This window comes from Ursus maritimus, unplaced genomic scaffold, assembly GCF_017311325.1.
Source record: "Ursus maritimus isolate PB19 unplaced genomic scaffold, ASM1731132v1 scaffold_21, whole genome shotgun sequence".
Classification (NCBI taxonomy): domain Eukaryota; kingdom Metazoa; phylum Chordata; class Mammalia; order Carnivora; family Ursidae; genus Ursus; species Ursus maritimus.
The window spans coordinates 45,008,113-45,028,163 of record NW_024424564.1 but is presented as its reverse complement, the minus strand read 5'-3'; the positions used below and the strand labels follow the sequence as shown (position 1 = coordinate 45,028,163).

The 20,051-nt window shown below is 50.9% G+C and overlaps 1 protein-coding gene across 5 annotated transcripts; it reads right to left on the bottom strand.

Moving 5' to 3' along the window:
* Nucleotides 1-2,947: 2,947 nt before the first annotated feature.
* APOL6 (apolipoprotein L6) lies at nucleotides 2,948-18,430 on the bottom strand. Of its 5 annotated transcripts, XM_008705622.2 has the most exons (6): nucleotides 18,205-18,430; nucleotides 16,587-16,726; nucleotides 11,351-11,432; nucleotides 9,178-9,302; nucleotides 6,481-7,312; nucleotides 2,948-5,625 (listed from the first exon to the last, which is right to left on the bottom strand). In XM_008705622.2, exons 4-6 carry the CDS (start codon nucleotides 9,264-9,266, stop codon nucleotides 5,623-5,625), a joined length of 924 nt encoding a protein of 307 aa, XP_008703844.1. In that variant the 5' UTR covers nucleotides 9,267-9,302; nucleotides 11,351-11,432; nucleotides 16,587-16,726; nucleotides 18,205-18,430; the 3' UTR covers nucleotides 2,948-5,622. The 5 variants fall into 5 exon arrangements, with proteins under 5 accessions (XP_008703844.1, XP_040493374.1, XP_040493375.1 ...); XM_040637440.1 differs by lacking the exon at nucleotides 18,205-18,430 and having other exon boundaries at nucleotides 9,178-9,320; nucleotides 16,587-17,093; XM_040637441.1 differs by lacking the exon at nucleotides 18,205-18,430 and having other exon boundaries at nucleotides 9,178-9,286; nucleotides 16,587-17,093.
* Between the last annotated feature and the right edge of the window lie 1,621 nt (nucleotides 18,431-20,051).

Genomic DNA, 20,051 nt, shown 5'->3' with positions numbered 1-20,051 from the left:
ACTTGTTCCCTAGTCCTGTTTCCATGTGGAGGGATTCCATCCAAGGAAAGCTCCCGGCCTCTCTCCATCCTCTTGCTTACCAACTCCAAGGAAGGATGAGCAAGTTATATGGAGGGCAAGTTGACCAGAAGGAAATGCCATGGATTTGAGGTCTGCTGGCCTTCCAGAGCACCCAGTATCTGTGCTCCTAAGCTTACAGGGCTGGCCCGAGGTTGTCCAGTACTGTGCATTGGAAGAGTTGAGGCCATCTAATCGAGGAGTGAAACAGAAGCAAACCAACGTGAGCATTCAACCCAAAGCCGCTTCCTCCAACAACTTTAACCAAGCTGACACTTTCATCTCCAGCTGCCTGACTCAGTCTACTTCTTCATTGGCTCTAAACTGGGTGGGAGAAAAGAGCACTATTTATTAGCCCCCACAAATCCCAACTCATCATTCAAACTATCTTCATCTTTTTATTTCATTGTCTGCATCAGTGCTGCCCAACAGAACCATAATGCAAGCCAGATACATGTAATTGTAAATTTTCTGTAAGCACATTTAGGGGCACCTGGTTGGCTCAGATGCTTAAGCATCTGCTGTTGGCTCAAGTCATGATCTCTGGGTCCTGGGATCGAGCCCCACATTGGGCTCCCTGCTCAGTGGGGAGTCTGCTTCTCTCTCTCACTCTGCCCCTGCCTCCTCCACTAGTGCACATACTCTCTCTCTTCCTTTCAAGTGAATAAAATCTTCTAAATATTTTTCTGTAGGCCCATTTAAAAAAACAGGTGAAATTGATTTTAATAATACATTTAATTTAATATAATCTGCCCCAAATTTAATGCAATCTGTCCAAAATGTTATTTTAACATGTGATCAATTAAAATTATTAACTGGATTTTTTTAAGTAGGCTCCACACCTAGCACGGAGCCCAATGAGGGTCTTGAACTCATGACCCAGAGATCAAGACCTGAGCTGAAATCAAGAGCTGGACACTTAACCGACTGAACCCCTCAGGCACCCCTATTAATTGGATATTTTATATATTTTGTACCCTATGCCTTTGAAATCTGGTGTGTCTTTTTTTTTTTTTTTTTTAGATTTTTATTATTTATTTGACAGAGAGAGAGACAGCCAGCAAGAGAGGGAACACAAGCAGGGGGAGTGGGAGAGGAAGAAGCAGGCTCCCAGCGGAGCAAGGAGCCCGATGCGGGGCTCGATCCCAGGACCCTGGGATCACACCCTGAGCTGAAGGCAGATGCTTAACTACTGAGCCACCCAGGCACCCCTCCAGTGTGTCTTTTATACTTGCAGCACATCCTAATTTGGACTTGCAACATTTCAAGTGTTCAATAGCCACATGGCTAGCGGCTGCCATATTGAACAGTACTGGTCTATGTGGAGAAAGGAAGAGAAAGGAAGCAGTTTTCCACTGTAATTTTATCGAGGCGAATTGTAACTGCGAATTAAGGGTATCTCTTCTTTCCTCCCCCTCTCCCGCAAACACACATCCTTTTCATTTTCTCCAGAGGTCAAGAAAAGGTTCAAATTGCTTTCTGATACACTTTCCCCCAGACAGCTATTTCTTTGAATATAACATATGCATTGACTAGAACATGTGGCCATTTGGTGGGTTTTTTTTGGTTGAAAGTTAGATTTTAGACCCGTGGAACTGTGATTCATAGATGACCATATTTCACATTTCATCACAAATTCAAGGGCCACCTGAAGCTCGTGGTTGAAGGTTGACCTGCGTGAGCTGGAGTGACGCGAGAAGGCCCCTGGAGCCCCTCCCCCCCCAACTAGTCAGGTGCTGCTGGATCTGGGTTTTTGAAACCTAATCAAAGCCCCTCCCCCACCCCCAGCGGATTTAGGATTTCGCTTAGTGACTGAGATTCCTAATTTCCTTCTGGTGGGGGGCAGGGCACGAGCAGCACCATCGACCTCATGTTTACTACTGCCACAGACCTCAGTACGGCAGGACAAATTCACTGGCCGCTTTGGGAGGCCCAACCCTTTGGAGAAGCCTAGAACTTGTGTCAATTGTGGCATCAAGGGCACCTGACAGCTGTTCGCTCCATTCTCACTGGAGCACATGAACGTGTGTGTATCTTCCTCACCTTACTGACAGAGAGATTACATCTCAGAACTCCTGACCCACAGGGGTGGGCAGTCCCAGGACCCCCACCAAGACCCCACTCAAGCTGGAAGAGAGAGGACAGTGGTGGGGTTGGGGGGCCCTGAGTAGCACAGATGGCTGAAGGGCTTCTCCTGGTGAGGAGTGCAAAGCCTTAAAGGGCGGGGTAGGGGGGGTACAAGGAGGTGAAGGCCACCGTTCTGCAGGATTCCAGGTGGTGGAGGAAATCAGGCCTGAGGAAGCAGAGGAGGATGCAGGGAGAGCTCGGGCTGGAAGGCACTGCCCGCCCCCCCCCCCCCCGGGGAGAGAGAAGGCCGCTGGGGTTCGGTCGGGAGTGGGGTGTGGAGACAGGGAAGCCCCTGCCCTCAGGGAGGAGAGGCTGAGGCTGAGAGAAGGGGGTGAGACAGGCAGGGTGGTCTCTGCGGCCCCTCCAGCACCTGTGCGGCAGCCTCCCTACGGACCGGCACCTCCGGCATTTCTGCTGAGAGCGGGCACCGCACACCCACGCCCGCGGGCAGCCCCGGGTTTCATTCCAGTGACACTTACCTCGGGGCTCAAGCACCAAAACGCAGAAATGGAACCAGGCAAAGGAGTGTCGCGGGCAGCTCTCTGATCTCCGCTCTAATTCACTCTTCCCCGTTTTCTTGCAGACATTCCACGGAAGACACAAAAGCCCACGCTGAGCGACGGGCTGCTCTGGGCCGGGCGTTCTCGAGAGCCTTTCTTTGGCGCTTTAAGGACGCTCACACACGAAGCCAACGGTGTTAAATGTGGAGAAAGCTGTTTAGTTACTAACTGCGGACGCACAATGACACACCTTTCAGACTCTCTAAAAGTAAGAAAGAGCATTTTATTCGAGCCCGAGTCAGGAAGGACAGCCGCCCCCGGGAAGCATGCTCTTCCCAGGGAAGAACGTACTCGGGAGAATGCAGCGTGTTTACAGGGTTACAGCCTCTCTTACATCTTGTAAAAGCTCTAAAGATTATATAGACCCGCACGGAGGCAGGAATGACAGCTTTGCCAGGAAGGACTGCAGGGAGTAGGAGCCGTGATTGCCAGCTCAAGGACAAGCCGGTTGTCCTTCGGGCGGCTCATTCACACAGCAGGTGTATGCCGCACGACGCATGCGTGGCGGGCCCTAAATCTGGCTGTTGAACAGTTTCTACACAGTCATGTGGACTTGGAAAGAAATTGGAAAGGGCTTCCCGCGTAGCTCAGGCCTTCAGATGGTTTTTCTGTCGTCATTCTGCTCCTGAAGAACTTCTGAGAAGAAATGAGAACAGCAAAAGCAGGAAGCAGTGGCCCGGGCATGGCACGGCAACCATTTAAGCCCCGCGATGGTGGGGTGTGGAAACCGGGACTGTCTGAAATGGGAACAGTGGCTCTCTTTCCCCTCCACGCTTTCCATCTATCCCGTTTCCCATGATATAATTCACTACTGTAATGGGGGTAGGTGGAGACTCCTCCTTTCCCTTCATAGGGTCCTTCTTTATTCAGGGATCCCAATTCAGGGACTCTATTTTAAGAAAAGAAATTGTAATAATAATACAACAAGCTTTCGGCACACAGATAGTCATTTTACCACTATGCGTTAAAAAAAAAAAAAGCGATTGAAATAATCTAAATGTCCCTGAAAGAAGAGGGCAGCTAGTGTACCCCTTGTTGCTTTTCCTCTTTCTCCAATCACCTACCCTACAGAGCCCACCGCTCAGGCCAGCATCTGGCACAGGCAAAGGCACGTGACTCAGTCCTGACCAATCAGAGCGGTCTCTGGACCTCTGCCCCTCCCCTTCCCCCTTGAGAGCACAGGGCTGGAAGGGGGTGCACAGGGGTGCAGGGGGAGTTGGGGGGAGCTCTTGTCTGGATCTGGTGCCAGCCTGTCTGAGAAATGGGAAGATAAATACCTGATGACATCATTTTTATCCTCCATCCAGACACACCTGAAGCCCGCTCTACCCCTAAGCTGTCTAAGCACACGAGTCAATAAACTCCCTTTTTTGTGTAGGCCAGTTTGCGTTGCTTTTGGTCACTTAAAACAGAAAGTGATGACTAACATATGTCTAATTTAAAAGATTATACATATAATCAAGAGAATGTTTTGTAACATAAAAAAGGTCTATGAAAACTAACGTATGCTTAATATTAAAGATTGTATATATAATCAAGAGAATATTTTGTAACATAAAGAAAAGTCTATAAAAACTAAGTGAAATAGAGAATGGTAGGAAAATAATGCGAAGTGAAAACAGCAACCTGGAAAGTTCTAGATCTGTAGGCAAATGAAGGAATTGAGAATGAGAGAGAGAGAAAACTCTAGGCTGCAGAAAAAAAAATCTAGTATGCAGCCTTGAGGGAGGGTTCCCAGCGGGCAGTCCCATGACAAGTACAGAATGCTGGCGTCTGAACACCCAAAGCAAGAGAAAAACCAAGGATGGAAACTCTACACCAGACTGCCAACAGTCGTCACCCTTGGTTGATGCATTATATCTAACCCTTATGTTTTACTTGCCCGAATTTTATTTTATTTTATTTTATTTTATTTTAATTTTATTTATTTGACATACAGAGAGCATAAGCATGGGGAGCATCAGGCAGAGGGAGAGGGAGAAGCAGGCTCCCAGCTGAGCAAGGAGCCGGATGCGGGGCTCGATCCCAGGTCCCCGGGATCATGACTTGAGCTGAAGGCAGATGCTTAACCAACTGAGCCACCCAGGCACCTCTGCCTGAATTTTAAAAAGTTGCATTTAATGTCTATGCACTACTTTCAAAATAGCAGCTAAAACATAAGAAAGAAGTAGGTTGAAGACAGGTGACGGGGGAAGCCTGGAGAGGGCCTCACAGGTTCCGAGGACATCCTAAGTTGCTCTGAACTTGGGGAGGAGAGAAGGGCTCCTGGGCCTCTCTCCTTCCTGATGGAATCTGGTCGAGCAGGTTCCAGTGACGTCCTGTTATGCGCAAATCCAGGTCTTACCCAGCATTGGGGTGGGGTGGGGGGAGGCAGCAGAGCAAGCAGCCAGCCACGGAAAGGTGAGTACGAGATGCCCCTCACCTTAGGGACCCTGCTGTCCTCTCCTCTGAGTTTAATAGCGAGCCCGCACCAACTGATACATGCTTCATGCGGCCCTACTGCGTTCGCATGAGTGAATGGGGCACAGGAGAAGCAGTGGGAACGCGGCGGCGCCTGAGCGAAGAGATGGGGGACAATGAAGAAGCAGGGTGGTGAAGGAGAGGCAGGACAGACAGACCTCACCACACTCACTTGCTGACAGAGCCCTCAGGCCCCAGTTGGACCTCCCAGTTGCTAAGTTTCCAGGCATCGCCTCTGTCAATCCAGCCCGCCCCCACTCTATCCCCTTTAATTCTGCTCAGAGCCCCCTGGGCTCAGCCTGCCCTTGTCCTCTCCTGTCACCTGGAGTCCTGCTTCCCCACACCTGCCTAAGGGCTAAGTCAGAGACGTCATGGTTCTGCCCGAAGATGAGCTCCTGGGCCTTTCCTCTTGCAGGAGTTACTGTAAAGAAACAAAACCACCAGTCACAGGAGGGCTTCTGAGGGCTTGAGGGCTCGAGGGCTGGGGGTAGGGGGTGGGGCAGCCTGGTGGGCGGCTCGGGGTGCTGCCTCTGCCGTCAGGCTTCCTGGCTTTGTACCCTGACTCTGCCACCCCCTCGCTGTGAGCACTTGGCGAGTCCCAGAGGCTCCCCGTCTTCGTCAGCTGGGGCTGCCCTAGCGGAATAGCACAGACCGGGGGCCTTAAATAGCATGAATGTGTCTTCTGCTAGTTCTGGAGGCTCCGGCCCATTGGGTTTCTGGTGAGCCCTCCTTCCTGGCTTTGCAGATGGCCACCTTCTCGCAGCTTTCCCTCTGTGCGGGTGCAGGCAGAGAGAGAGAACCTTCTTGGATTCCCTCCTCCTCTTAGGAGGACGCCAGTCTCATAGGATCGCCCCTTCCTATGACCTGATTCAACCCCAATTGCCTCCCAATAGTCACCCTGGGGCTCACAGCTTCGACCTGTGAAGGTTCAGAGACACATTTCGATCTGTAACACTCCCTATGGCGCAGTGCCCTCTTCTGCAGACCTGGGAAGACCCTCTTCCCAGCACATGGACCTCAAAGAGCATTGAGAGAGAAACAGAAGGCATGACCACGTGTGTCCAAGACAGGCACCATGATCGTCAAGATGCACTTGACATCATTTGGACCCCCAGGGCCACCAGGTGCCCCACGTCCTCAGGAACATGCAAGCAAACTTCACACACATACGCCGACTCCCTTAACACCCTTTCCTTAAACCTTGGTGCCCGTAAGGCCCGGTTAAAGCTTCCCCCCCTCCCTCCAGCCCTGCCCACGAGGGAGCCGTTAGCCTCACCAGCTGCTGCAGGCTCTCATAGAGCTGGGTGAGTTCCATCAGCTTCTCTTCCAGCACCCCGGCCTGGGCCCTCAGCTCTTCTGCCAACTTGGTCCTTGCTCCTTCCTTCAGTTGCTTCCAGTCGCTCAAGAGGGTGACCACGTCGTGGCAGAGGGAGAAGCCAGCCAAGGCACTGCACAGCACGCGAGCATTTTTCTTTATCAGCACTGTTGTGCCCTTAAAGGCCCTTTGCAACTGCTTGGTCCTTCGGGCTGAGACTTGGCCAGTTGTCAGGAGACGCTTGGCAGCGGTGGTCAGCTGTGGGTTGGCTCTGGCTATCTGAAAGGCGTTGATGTTCCTCTTAACATCCCCGATGCTACTTCCGTAATCATAGGCCTTCTTTCCAACACTCACGACATGGAAGATCTTTCCCTGAGCCTCCTCGACCTCGTCGTCATGGGCGGGCACTAGGCTGCTGGCCTGAGTTTGAGCTTCTTGATTTTGAAAGTGTTCCATAACGTCGGTGAAGGTGCTGGTTACCCCGGCTACTGTCCCCAAGGCTTTACCAGCAGCAGAGAGCATCAGACTTCCTCCTATGGTGGCTGGAGCAAGGATCAGACCCAGCATGGTCATGGCGTTTGAGACCACAGTCATGGAGGTGGCCACCATGTGGGTCTTGGCGAATGTTCTGTGGGTTGCGTCGATGTCGTCTGCAAGGGCATGGAGCTTTCTGATGTCCTCTTCTAGCTCCCTTTTGATGAGGGGAAACTCTCTCAAAAATGTTATTTCTTCCACTGACAGACCCTTATCTTGTTGCCATACACCTTGACACGGAAGAATGTCATCCTGGTCCCTGTGGGTGAGCAAAAGAAAGGTTTTGCTTAAGTCTCCCAGACGGCAAAGTCACATTGTTAGTCAGGCCCATTGTGGTTTCTGGATGTTCTTGCCGCTCCTGTCTCTGAATCCTTCCTGCATCTCTCTGACACCTCTGTTACCTCTCACCCGACCACGGGGAGTCCCAGAGCATTGTGGGGCGCTGCTACTTCCGTGAAGAGAAGAAATGCATGCGAGGGGCTTCTGGAGGGACAAATGGGAGAACCACAGCCTGCCTCAGAGATGGAGAAGGTAGATCAGTCCTGAGGGACATGTTCAACTTTGTTGAAAAAGACTGTCACCCAGGAAGGGCAGTGAGGGAATGCTAAGATCTGAGTCAAGACAGAGAACCTGGGACTAACAGAGAGACAGTTGTGGGAAAAGCAGGAGAGAGAGGAGACCGGGTTGAGGGTCCTGTATTTGTAGAGGCGAGTCAGAGAAAGGAGGCGCCATATTGTACCAGGCGGCCTACACTCCCATGACCTTGAGTTTGGCTGCTTTGGTGGCCTTTGCCTCCATCCAGAGTTGAACACCAAGAGGGCCGAAGTAAATTATCACTAATATTCTGAAGGATCTCCTTGGCACTTGGCCAGCTTTACGGGACGACTCAAGCAGATGGGATGGGTCCTTCATGGAAGATGTCACGGACAAAAAGCCTCTCCTCCCCAGTGTCTCACAGTACATGGTATTAAGGGGTCTTCGTCACCCCGGCAGAGTTTGGCCTTTATGGGAGAGCAGTGTCGGGGAAGAGCAAACCTACTCCTCTGGACGCTTTCCTCATGCCAAGGGCCCTTGGTGCAGCTCCTTCAGGGCAAGCTTAGGAGGCCCGGCGAGGACAGATTCTCTCGCCCAGAGGAGAGAAGCAGAACTGGAAGGAATCCTAGCCAGGGCCCAAGCTACCACCTTTACTTTTCAGCAGAGGGAACAGAAGCCTGGAGAGGAAAGGGGCCTTGCCCGAAGGGACGCGTGAGGTAGAGGTCCAGCTCCGAGCCCACCACCACTCTGGGCTGTTTCTCTCCCCCCCGTCAGCTGATGTCAGCAATTCCTCACTGCAGTGGATATGCGTATACCTTTTAATATCTTTCTCTCTCTCTGCACACACACAAAATTTCTCAATGGAAAAGATGAAAAACCAAACATACTTCCAAGAAACCCCTTAGCGTTAATAACGAGCACATTTAGGCCCAATTATCAGTTTATCAGCAGCTGTAAATCGGTCGCAGAGGAGAAGGTTGCGGGGCTTGCAGGGGGAAGGGGGAGGGGCGAAGGCCAAGACGGGGGACAATGCTGAGGACCCCTAACCTTTGCGGATGCCCCAATCCAGCCCTCTCCGCCCTTGTGTTTCCTCAGGGGAGCGGGGTCAAGCAGAGATTGACAACCCCACTTTGCGTCCACTACCAAGTTTTGTCTTTACCATGGTTGAGAGAGAACAGGACTTTGGCTGCTTGTGCTTTTGAATGAACCCGAATGTCTCCGATGCGGGCATTTCCTGCTGCCAAGCATCGTCATGGGGCCACGGGGCCCACTGACAGGTGCACCGTGGCGGTCCCGCTCCAGAAGGCACCACCACGCATACGGCTCCCCTGGCTCACTCAGCAAACGTCTGTGGACTGTCCGCATCATGCTGGAAGCTGGTGGCGTGACGTCTGTGGATGCACGGTTCATCAGGCCTGAATTCTTCAATATGGTGACTCCAACGGGCTCTTCTGGTAATGGCTCAGCCCTCACGGGCCTCACCTTCATGAGCGGGGACTGATCTGACCTTCTCTCCAAAATATTCAAAGTAGGCCGTGGAATATTTGTTTCAGGAGCCGCCCTCCCCGGGGACAAGGCGCTCCCCATTACCTTGGGCATTCGTTGTCCAGAGGCTCCTGCTGCCGCAGAGTTGAGCTCCTTTGGCCCATGGGAGATTTAGAGATGTCCTCGTGAGTCATACAACGTTCTGCTTGGACACCTGGTAAAGAAGGTTCCTGCAGGTGCCGGGAAACCTTGTGAATTTCAAGGTTCGCGGCGGGATTTTAGGTTATGTAAAATCAAAATAATAATGAGATACTGACAATATACTGAATATTTGCAAACTACTGCCCTTACATTTTATATTGCGGTGTTACTTACATACGGTAAGCACATAAGGTCAAGTCCTCCGCTCAATAAATTTTCACATAGACATACACCCGAGTAATCACCACCCTGATCAAGGTAGAGAAAAGCAGCTTTCTTTGACCCACTCGCACTCAGTGCTCACCCCACCCCGGGGGTAACCAGTCTTCCATAACCACTGACCAGTTTGCCTGTTCTGGAACTTCATATAAAAGGAGTCATCTGTTCGTTTGGCTTCTTTCACTCAATTTAATGTGCGTGAAATTTGCTCCTGTTGTGGGTATCACTGCTTTCAAAAATGATTGCTATGGAGCGTTTCATTATATAAATACACTGCAGGACACCTGGGGGGCTCAGTCGGTTAAACTTCCGATCTTGATTTCGGCTCAGGTCATGATCTCAGGGGTCGTGAGAGCGAGCCCTGCGTCCAGCTCCATGCTCAGCGGGGAGTCTGCTTGTCCTCCCCCTCTGCTCCTCTCTCTCTCTCAAATAAATAAATAAATAAATAAATAAATAAATAAATAAATAAAATCTTAAAAATAAGTAAATAAGAAATACACTGCAATTTGTTGATCTATTCTTCCATCGATTGATATGTTTCGGTTGTTTCTGGTCCTTGACTATTATGAATGAATTGATTATAATGATTGAAAGATCATTTCACAGGACCAGGCACCAACTTACAATGTCCCTTTGTAAAATTATATTCCAACAGACATATTAATATTATAAGAACTGCAAAAGTCCTGCCAAAGCATACAGGTGGGGTCTGAAATCCATCCCAGAATCTACTTGCCAAGTGTTGAGACCTGGAGGTCAGGGATGGGGGGGGTGTGTGCTGTGTCTTATCTGGAGAAAAGAGCACTTTGATTGTGTGCGTGCTTAGTTGCACTGAGTCGCTATCCATTTTTTTAAAAAGATTTTATTTATTTATTTGAGAGAGAGAGGGAGAAGCAATCTCCCCACTGAACAGAGAACCCGATGCGGGACTCGATCCCAGGACCCTGGGATCATGACCTGAGCAGACGCTTAACTGACTGAGCCACCCAGGTCCCCAGTTGTAGAGCATACATCCTCAGAGTTATATCCACTCGCGGGCTGGGTGGGCTTTTTATAATAAGCCCCAGGGCACCGAATGGGCTAGCGGTGGCCCTGATCTAACTTAGAGGTTAAAATGATCACTCAGGCTGGAAAAGAGATTCCAGATTTGCAAGAGAGGAAGCAAGGATACCAGTTAGGAGCTATTGTGGTGGTTAGAGCAGGAGAGCACAGCCGCTTGGACTAGGCTGGTAGAAGTGATGCGAGAGGTTGTATTTGCAGCAAGCCACAGGATTCGTCAGGGGATGTGGGATGTGCGAGAGCAGAGTGCAGGTTGACTTCAGGGTGAGTCAAGTTTGGGGCGTAAAGGACTGTGAGCGTGAAGATTCTATTTCCTGAGTTGGGGAGGGTTGAAGGTTTTCTGGGCAGGTAACAGACTTCAGTTTGGGGTGGGTTAAGTTGGAGGTGCCCATCAGACATCCAAGCAATGCTGAACAGACAGTGGATATATGACTCCCGCTCTGGCTGGGAGATTAAATTTGGGAGACATCTGGATAGAAAGTACTTAAAGCCATGAAATTGCATATGAACCCTAGGAGGAAAGTACCAGTAGAGGTCAAGTGTGGTCCATGATGGAGCCCTGGAGCACCCCAACAGTTAAGCCTAGGAAGAAGACAAGAAAGCGGGAAGGAGTGGAGAAGGAGCAGTGGCGAAGTACCAGGAGAATGAAGAATTTGACATTCTGGAAGCCACGTCTTGTGTATCCTTGTATTTTTAAATGTTCTGGGGACCATTCTGCTTTCCATCTTTCTCTTACAAAGACATCACTGGATTCTGCTTTACCCTCCAATGAAAATGGCGGGGATGGAGGAAAGCTTACCTTGGCAATTTTGAGGGGTGTCTGTGGCTGTGAAATTCAAAAGCACCCCTCTGCTCTTTTCCGTATCAGAAGGACAGGGAGTCTGGGTGGGAAGAGACATTGTTTTAACCTTCCAGAGGAGGAAAGTGACCTACCATTAGTATAGAGACAGTATGGTGAAGTGGATTGGAAGTCCCGTCTGCCACTTCCCAGTTCTGGAATTTCAAGAAAATTTACTGATTGCTCTCTCTCCTCTTCCTTATCTGTGAACTAGCTAGGAAAATACCAACCCCAATAAATGTTGAGGGACAGTATTTCCTGCATTTTTCGTTAAGTATAAACAGGATAATTACCCTCTATCAAAAGGAAAAGCCCCTTATATTGGTTTAGAAAGCAAAACCCAACCATATACACAGCTTACAAGAGAAACATCTGAAACACAGTGACCCAGAAAAGTTAAAACTAGAATGGACAGCGTCATAGCAGCCCAGGGAGGTGGCTTTGTCTATAAAGGGTAAGGCAAGGGATCCCTATGATGGAACTGTTCTGTATCTTAATTCTGGTGTTGACCACACAGGTGAGGAAATTGCATAGAGCTAAATACACACACATGCTCACACACAAATGAGTGGGAGTAAAGCTTGTGGATTCTAAATCAGTTGGTGGTTTGTATCAATGTCAGTTTCCCAGCTGTGATACCATAAGACAATTTTGCAAAACCTTACACCAGGCAATCTGAGTAAAGGGGGTGTATGGGCTCTCCCTGTAGTATTTCTTACAACTGCATGTGAATCTACCATTATCTCGAAGTTAAAATTTACAAATACCATAGCATACAGCTATTGGAGTGGCTAAAACCCAGAGCACTCACAACCCCGGATGCTGGTGAGAATACGGAGCAACAGGGACCTTCACTGATCGCTGGCGGGCATGCAAAGACACTTTGAAAGATAGTTGGGAATTTCTTACAAAACTAAATACTCCGACCATACGATCCAGCAATCCCATTCCTTGATATTTACCGAAAGGACTTGGAAAACTTATGTCCACACAAAAACCTGCACACAGGTATTTATAGCAACGTTATTGCCAAAACTTGGAGACCACCAAGATGACTTTCAGTAGTGAGTGAACGAACAGCGGTCCAGCCAGATAAATTACTATTCAGCACTACAAGAAATGAGCTATCGAGCTGTGAAAAGACATGGGGGCATCTTGAATGCATTTTACTAAGTGGTCGTTGCCAGTCTGAAAAAGTTACATTCTGTGTGATTCCCACTACAGGGTATTCTGGAAAAGGCTTAATTCTGGGGACAGTAAAAAGAGCCGTGGTTGCCAGGGGCTGGGGGGAGGGAGTGACGAATAGACAGAGCTCAGAGGATTTGGGGGGCAGGGAGACTATTCTGTTGGATACTGTCAGGGTGAATGGATACATGTCATTATACATTTGCCCAAACCCATAAAATGTACAACACCAAGAGAGAACCCCGATGTAAACTGGACTCTGGGTGATAATGGTGTGTCAATGTAAGCTCACCAGCTGTAACAAGTGTCCCACTCTGGTCTGGGATATTGATAGGGTGGGGGGGCTGTGCATCCCGGGGGGGAGGCCGGGGGCATATGAGAAATCTGTGTACTTTCCCCTCACTTTTGCTGTAGATCTAAAACTATTCTAAAATATGAAATCTATTTTTAAAAAAAAAAGCCAAGCATGCCCATACAAAAAGGAAGCACAAAGCAAGCGTTATTCATAGTTAAAAAAAAAAAAAAAGAAGAAAGGCAAGGCAAGGCAAGAAGGAAGGAAGGATGGAAGAAAGGAAAGAAAGAAAAGTCTAAAAACCACCCTAAATGGACTAGTTAAGCATATGGTTTATCTAACAATGAAATATTGTGCAGTCATTTAACCAAATGAGGCAAATCCGTATGAACAGAGGGAAGGATCTCCAGCTCCCATTGGCGCGTGAGACAGTGGGGTATAGGACACTGTATAGTGTGCTCTCATTTGCATTGAAGAAAGACACATACGTTTGCAGAGACCAGAAACTAGTAACACTGATCGCGTTGGGGGTCAGGGATGAGAGGGAAGCTTGCTTTTCATGCTTCATGCTTTTATACTTCCTTACATTTTTTTAAAAGACTGTCCCCCCTAGCAGGTTGAATTGCGGTGTCCTTCCAATTCCCTGGAACCTCACAGTGCGACCTTATTTGGAAATCGTGTCCCTGCAGATGTAATTACTTAAGGATCTTAAGATGAATTTATCCTAGTTTTGGGGGGGGCAGGATGGGGGAGCCTAACTCCAATGACTGGTACCCTTACGAGGAGAGGACACAGAGACACAGGAGACAGGTGCGTGATGAGAGAAGCAGAGATCGGGGTTAAGCTGTCACAGGGTCAGGCTTGCCTGATTCACCAGGGGCTGCGAGAGGCGAGCAAGGATTGATTCTTCCCGAGAGCCTGCAGGGGGAGGACAACCCTGATGACACCTCGATTTCACACTCTGGCCTCCAGGATCGGAAGGGAATCCATTTCCATTATTTCAGGGCAAGTCGGTGGTGCTTTCTTCCGGCTGCCCAAGGAAAGGGACGTGTCCTCTCTCATCTCTTCTCCTATATTTGGTGCTTGGCCCCAGAGTGTATATCAGAAATGATACCGTTGAGCTACGCCTTCTCTCTGCTGGTCATCTTCCTCTCCCTCTCTACTTCTGAAAGAACTTAGAAAAAAGTCCTCCCGGGGCGCCTGGGTGGCACAGCAGTTAAGCGTCTGCCTTCAGCTCAGGGCGTGATCCCAGCGTTATGGGATCAAGCCCCACATCGGGCTCTTCCACTATGAGCCTGCTTCTTCCTCTCCCACTCCCCCTGCTTGTGTTCCCTCTCTCGCTGGCTGTTTCTATCTCTGTCAAATAGATAAATAAAGTCTTTAAAAAAAAAAAGAAAAGAAAAGAAAAAAGTCCTCCCATACGTATTTCAAAGGCACAAAAATCCTTGCAATCATTTTCTCCCCCCTAATGATTTAAATAAATACAGGTTTAATATGTAGAAAATGTAGAAATAAAGAATACAATTCTTCTGTATTCTCACCACACAAAATAACCACTGTGGACGTTTTATTTTACAAGCAAAACAAAATTAAGACTTATGCCGTGCATTCAGGTTTGTGTGAATTTTTGTCATTTAACATTACATTACAGGGGACCCCGTATTATTAAAGAGTTTCAAGCAAGCCGTTCAAAGGCGGCGTAGCATTCTGTTAGATGGAGATATTACTATGTATTTAGTAATTCCCCTCCTATTGAATCTTTGGGTTGTCTTCAGTTCGAGCTTTGTTTTTGTTTGCGTTTATAATTTTTGCTTTATAAATACTTTTCGTATTTATATTTATATCATCTACCTTATATAAATGGCGGTCCACACATGCCATTATGTCTTCGGGATAGTCTCTGAGGTAGAGCTACTGCATCAGAGATAAAAAATGTTTCCTTGGACGCCTGGGTGGCTCTGTCGGTTAAAGCATCTGCTTGTGGCTCGGGTCATGATCTCAGGGTCCTGGGATCGAGCCCCACGTCAGCCTCCCTGCTTAGGGAGCCTGCTTCTCCCTCTCCCTCTGCTCCTCCCCCTGTTCCTGCTCTCTCTCACTCTCTCTCAATTAAATAAATAAATAAAATCTTTAAAAAAATGTTTTCTCCCCTCTGGCTTATAAAGCTAGGTTTCAGGGGTTTGGCCCCAGGGTGCCCATGGCCTATCATATGAGGCACATTTTGGGGCTTAATTGTGCCAGACAGGCATCTACCTACTTTATACATCTTTAATTCTCTCAATGACTCTGTGACGTAGATGCTAAAATTATCCCCATTTTCCAGCTGAGGAAACTGAGGCACAGGGAGACCTATTATACCATGCAACGGGTATAGACAAGAGCACAGTGGGATTCTAGCCGGGTCTGCAATACAAGCCTAGAGCGGTAGACCCCAATCGGGCTGAGTTTTCTCCCCAAGGGATGTTGGTAATGGCTGGAGACACATGAAATTGTCCCACAACTCGGGGGGGGGGAGGGGTGGGCAGGAAGTATAGCGGCTGGCTTGAGTGGGTGGAAGCCAGTGACATTTCTAAACACCCTGAAATGCACATGACAAAGAATGACGCAGTCCAAAATATCAGTGGTGTTAAGGTTGAAAAACCTTGATTCTTGGGGCCCCTGGGTGGCTTAGTCGGTTGGGCATCTGACTCTTGATTTCAACTCAGGTCATGATCTCAGGGTCCTGGGATCGAGCCAGGCCCAGCAGGGAGTCTGCTTGAGATTCTCTCTCTCCATCTGCCCCCACCCCCACCACCCACCCACCCCCGCTGTCTTTCTCTTTCTCTAAAAATAAGCAAATTAATCTTTAAAAAAAAAACAAAAAGGAAAGAAAAACCCCCGGTCCAGAGCCGCATTCTTTGCCAGCACCTTGGGATGCCTCGCCATGTCCCATGAGTCCTATGGGATGAACATTGAAGATGACACAGGGAGCCCTTTGGTCCCATCCCCTCCCCCCAAACTGACCTTCTCTCCGTGGATGCGAGAGGAGGCCAGTTTGAGACCTTATTTTCATCTGTGAGCTCGTGTTTATGACAGTCATTCTCTGCCTGCCTGGGGAGCCTTCAACCCCATCCTACTGTCCAGTGGCCCCCTCCTTGCAAACCGACTCCCTCAAACATACCAGCTAAGTAAAAGGCAGCTCACTCTGAAAACACAACTTTGAGATACTCCCCTTAATCTTCATCACTGTCTCCCCCCCACCATCCCCTCAATAACCTATGGTCCAGGGAACACTGCCGGTTGGCTTTGCACTTTGGAGACAAGTCGCTCAGCACTTTGTTTCTCCAAGAACAACACCCTCGAGGGAAACGCCTGTCACCAGTGAGGCCTCCTATGCTCTGGGGGCCGACCCTCTTGTCTAGCACCGGGGGCGGCGGGGGGGGGGCGTCCCCAGCTGGCACAGAGGAGATGTAACTTGGTCTGTCCTACCACCTTCGTCATTCTGTTTCCATTTAACTTCAAACAGCCCGGGAGGAGAGAGTCCTACCCTGATTTACCATCAAAGAAGTTGAGCTTCAGGTCTCTCCCAAGGCCAGAGCCCTGGCAGGACAGGGACGCCAACCCCAGTGGCCCTGGCCCCAGCTCTTCGCCCTGAGCCAAGCACCTGCAGCCTCTGTCCTCCACCTGCGGTTTCACTGAGGCCTCAGGTGTCCAGGAGGACCCCACCCCGCACACTGTCCTCACCTCTCCGGGGCCTCTGGTCCAGCGGGGGCTGTGGGAGAACCGTCGCGAAGCGCAGAGTCTCCAGCAGGGTCTGCTGCCCGGCGGAAAGCCCGAGGCTCTGCTGGCTTCTTCTGAGCCAGCTGAGAACCTGGGTGTGGGCTCTGCAGGCACAGAAGTGATATGAACTGAAGCAACGCTTTGGGGAAGAGCAGGGCTTCGGGAGAACTGGTTTTTACTTTTGCTTTCCTTTTCGCCTCTTTCTCTTCTAGCTGTGCAGTGAACCAAAGCCGGGGAACTCCAGGCAGGGGCCCCAGCCCCCCTCGCCCTGTCCTCACTGTGTGTCGGATGCAAGGACCGTGGCCAGTAAGGCGAGGACTCAGTCCACAGGGAGTGGCTCCCCACCGGCCCTTGGCCTCGATTCCCCAGCTGTGAAATGGGTATCAGAACAGTTCTTGTGGCACCAAGCTGCAGTGAGGAGTGAGTCCCTCAACGCCCAGCGTGGTCTGGGCACCCCACGCATGCATTAGGGTGGCCGCTGTGGATGATGTCACATCACTCTCCTGCCCTCTGAGCCACGGGACAGGCGGGGGCTGATGCCTTGGGTCTATAACTGTGAATTGCAGAAGTCGCTGGAGACCAAGCCATGTTTTCGTAATTCGTGCGGTGGAGGGACCCGACAGAGACCCGCCTGGGTGCAAGGTCGTGGCTTTTGTGTGTCCTGTTTCATCTGCATATTCGTGGTTTCCCTGCAGAAAGCGTGTGACCACACAGGGCGGCAAGGGGGTTGAAAAACCTTTCCAAAACCTTTTGCCAAATCCAAACCACTGGAAACTCAGAAACACATCTGGCCCCGATGGTTTGAGTACAGGACCGTGGTCGTGACTCTCCCGCATTGCAGATGAGGAAACTGAGACCCTGGAGGGGAAGAGGGGTCCGTGGCCAGCCCGTGGTCACACAGCTAGGAAACGGCAGACCCACTTCTAGGCGCTGTGCCTGTGGGAATGACTGTGGCACAGTTGTGGGCTGAGATCTGTGTCTCCGTGTGTGTGGGAGCGGGGGCCGTGCCGTGTGTTCATGTCCATAAGGTAGAAAGCCCCAGGTTAACTCCCCAGCCCTCCCGGAGGTCACACTGGGGGCTCTTGCTGGCAGCCGGGGTGGCCCAGCCAGCCAGTCCCGGCTCTACGGGCATCCCCTGCAGCTCTACGGGCATCCCCTGCAGCCCTCCGGGCAGGGAGGAGGGATGAGAGGCCAGTGGGCTGCTGACCTGGGATTCAGAGGGGCCTGAGGGGCCCCGGGGTCCTGGCCTCCCGCACTCCGGATAGAGTCTGTCCTCCAACTAGGGCAGCCTCTCTTCGGCTTTCCCTGGCAACAGACCCAGATACTGAGGCTCCCCCGCGGGCCTGGGAGCCTCAGGGACCAGGCCGGCCACTGGACTAGGGGGGTGTTTACCTCGATGACTCTGGGGAAGCCAGAGCCCCCAAGAGATGTGGGGCGAGCAAAATAATGTCACATGCAGGAAATGCTGCTTCTGGGGTGAGACAATAAACATGTGGTTTGTCACCCAGCCAAGTAAGAGGACGGGAGTTGCTTTGTTTCATAAACCTCTCCTCCCCTTCCTCGCTGATAAGAACAAACTTACCTTAAGCTCCCTCAGTCTCTTGCGATTTTGTTTTGAGCCAAGTTGGTCATTCAGCGGGTGAATGTTCAGGCAAATTCAGACCCGAATTGGGCATCAGGGCTTTTCCTCTCCCCTTGAAAGTTTGCAGCCCCCTGAGAAAGCACCCGGGTGGGGATGCCTGGCTTGTGCCTCTGGGGTCTCACAGGCTTGCACGGAGGCCCTCTTGGGTCCCATCGTCCCACCGGGTGGCGGCTGCCTTCACTGGGGAAGTCCACCCAGCTGGCTGCTGGCTTGGTGGCAGCCCCTGGCTCTGGTTTCAGCCACACCAACCTCCCGCCCACACGCCCGGGAACAGGCTCCTACCCCTCTGTGAGGTGCCCATACCCCGGGCCCAGGTCCCACATTGCAGGCCTTGTTCAGGCCCTGGGGAGCTGCAGGGGGTGGTGTTGGGGGGAGGACGAGCTGGGGAGGCCTGGAGGCAGGGGAGGAGGTGGTCAAGCCCCTTCCTTGACCCAGACACACACCACTGGGGCTTCTCTGGCTCCTGCTCCTGCCCCACGCCTCTCTGCTCCCGGCTGCCTCCTTCCTTCCCCCAGGCGGACTTTTCTACCACTTTTGCCAGAGTTTGACCACCCTGGGGAGGAGATGCAGTTGGGACACAAACCCTTGCCTTGTTCCTCTTGTCCCTCCCTCTGCCTGTGACCCTCCCAATCCTGGAAGGCTTCTCCCTACACGCCTCTCTGTAGGGACTTGGCTAAGGTCAGGTCTGTGACCCACCCCACCCCACCCCACCCCGATCCTGAGGACTTCTTGTCCTTTGCTCTCATTCCTTGAGAGATTGACAGCGAGGGGGGTCGGGGAGGGGGACGTCGCACAGATAACGGGAACTATACACTGGGAACCATTTCAAATATCCCCTTTGCTCTTGTCAAAGGCTTAGAGGTTTCTATGTTACCAAACAAACCAGCCAGCGCCTCCCTTTTGTGACCTAAATGAGGGTGGTAGGAATGCTAACTAGTTAGTCAGTCTGATGCTTGAAGTCAGGCCCTGCAGGTTTCCCTCCCCGCTGGGAACCTGGCCACAGTCACTGGTGTTGGAGAATTAGGGAGCTGACAGCCAAACACCTCTGGGCTGCCTGGAGCTGTGGTTTGATTCAGTTTTTTGAACCCAAGCCCTAGAGATTGATTCAGGCTAATGTCACTTAAGAACCTTCTGGAACACCCCCGAGGCAGCTACAGCATCAGAGGGGCGGCAAAGCCACCAGGCCTGGGAAAGGACAGGGAACAGGCCGCCAGCAGCTCATCAGGAGCGGAGGGACACCCCAAAACACACACTGTGACCTCCACTAAGCCAACCAGAGTCTCTTGAAGGATCACAAGACTCGAACGGACAAGAAGGGGCGGGAGGCTGAGTTATGTGATGGAACCTGCATTCACGCTATTACTGCCGGCTTCAAAAATATTCGTGATAACCATGGTAGTAATCGTTAGCGCGAGAATTTACTGAGTACTCGCCATGTGGCAGGTGCTGTTCCAAGGGCCTCACTCAAGGTCATGGCGGGTATTTGTGACTTTCCTCCTAAATGACCCCATTGCTTTATCCCCTTGCCTTCGGCCGGCTCCTCATCAGGTTGCAGTCCTTTCGGAAGGGCAGACCCCAAGCTTCACATGTTCTGCAATTCGGTGGGGTTAGCCTTCCAGCAGCTCCCCGCTGGCTGCTGGAAGGGCAAGCAGGCACGGACCCCCCGGCCCCCACCCAGGGCATGTTGGCAACGCTACAACTTCCTTCCACGAACACGGCCAAACACCTTTGTCAACAACCGTCCCCCAAATGGTCTAGAAGTCCCTCAAAAAGGTAAATCTACCACC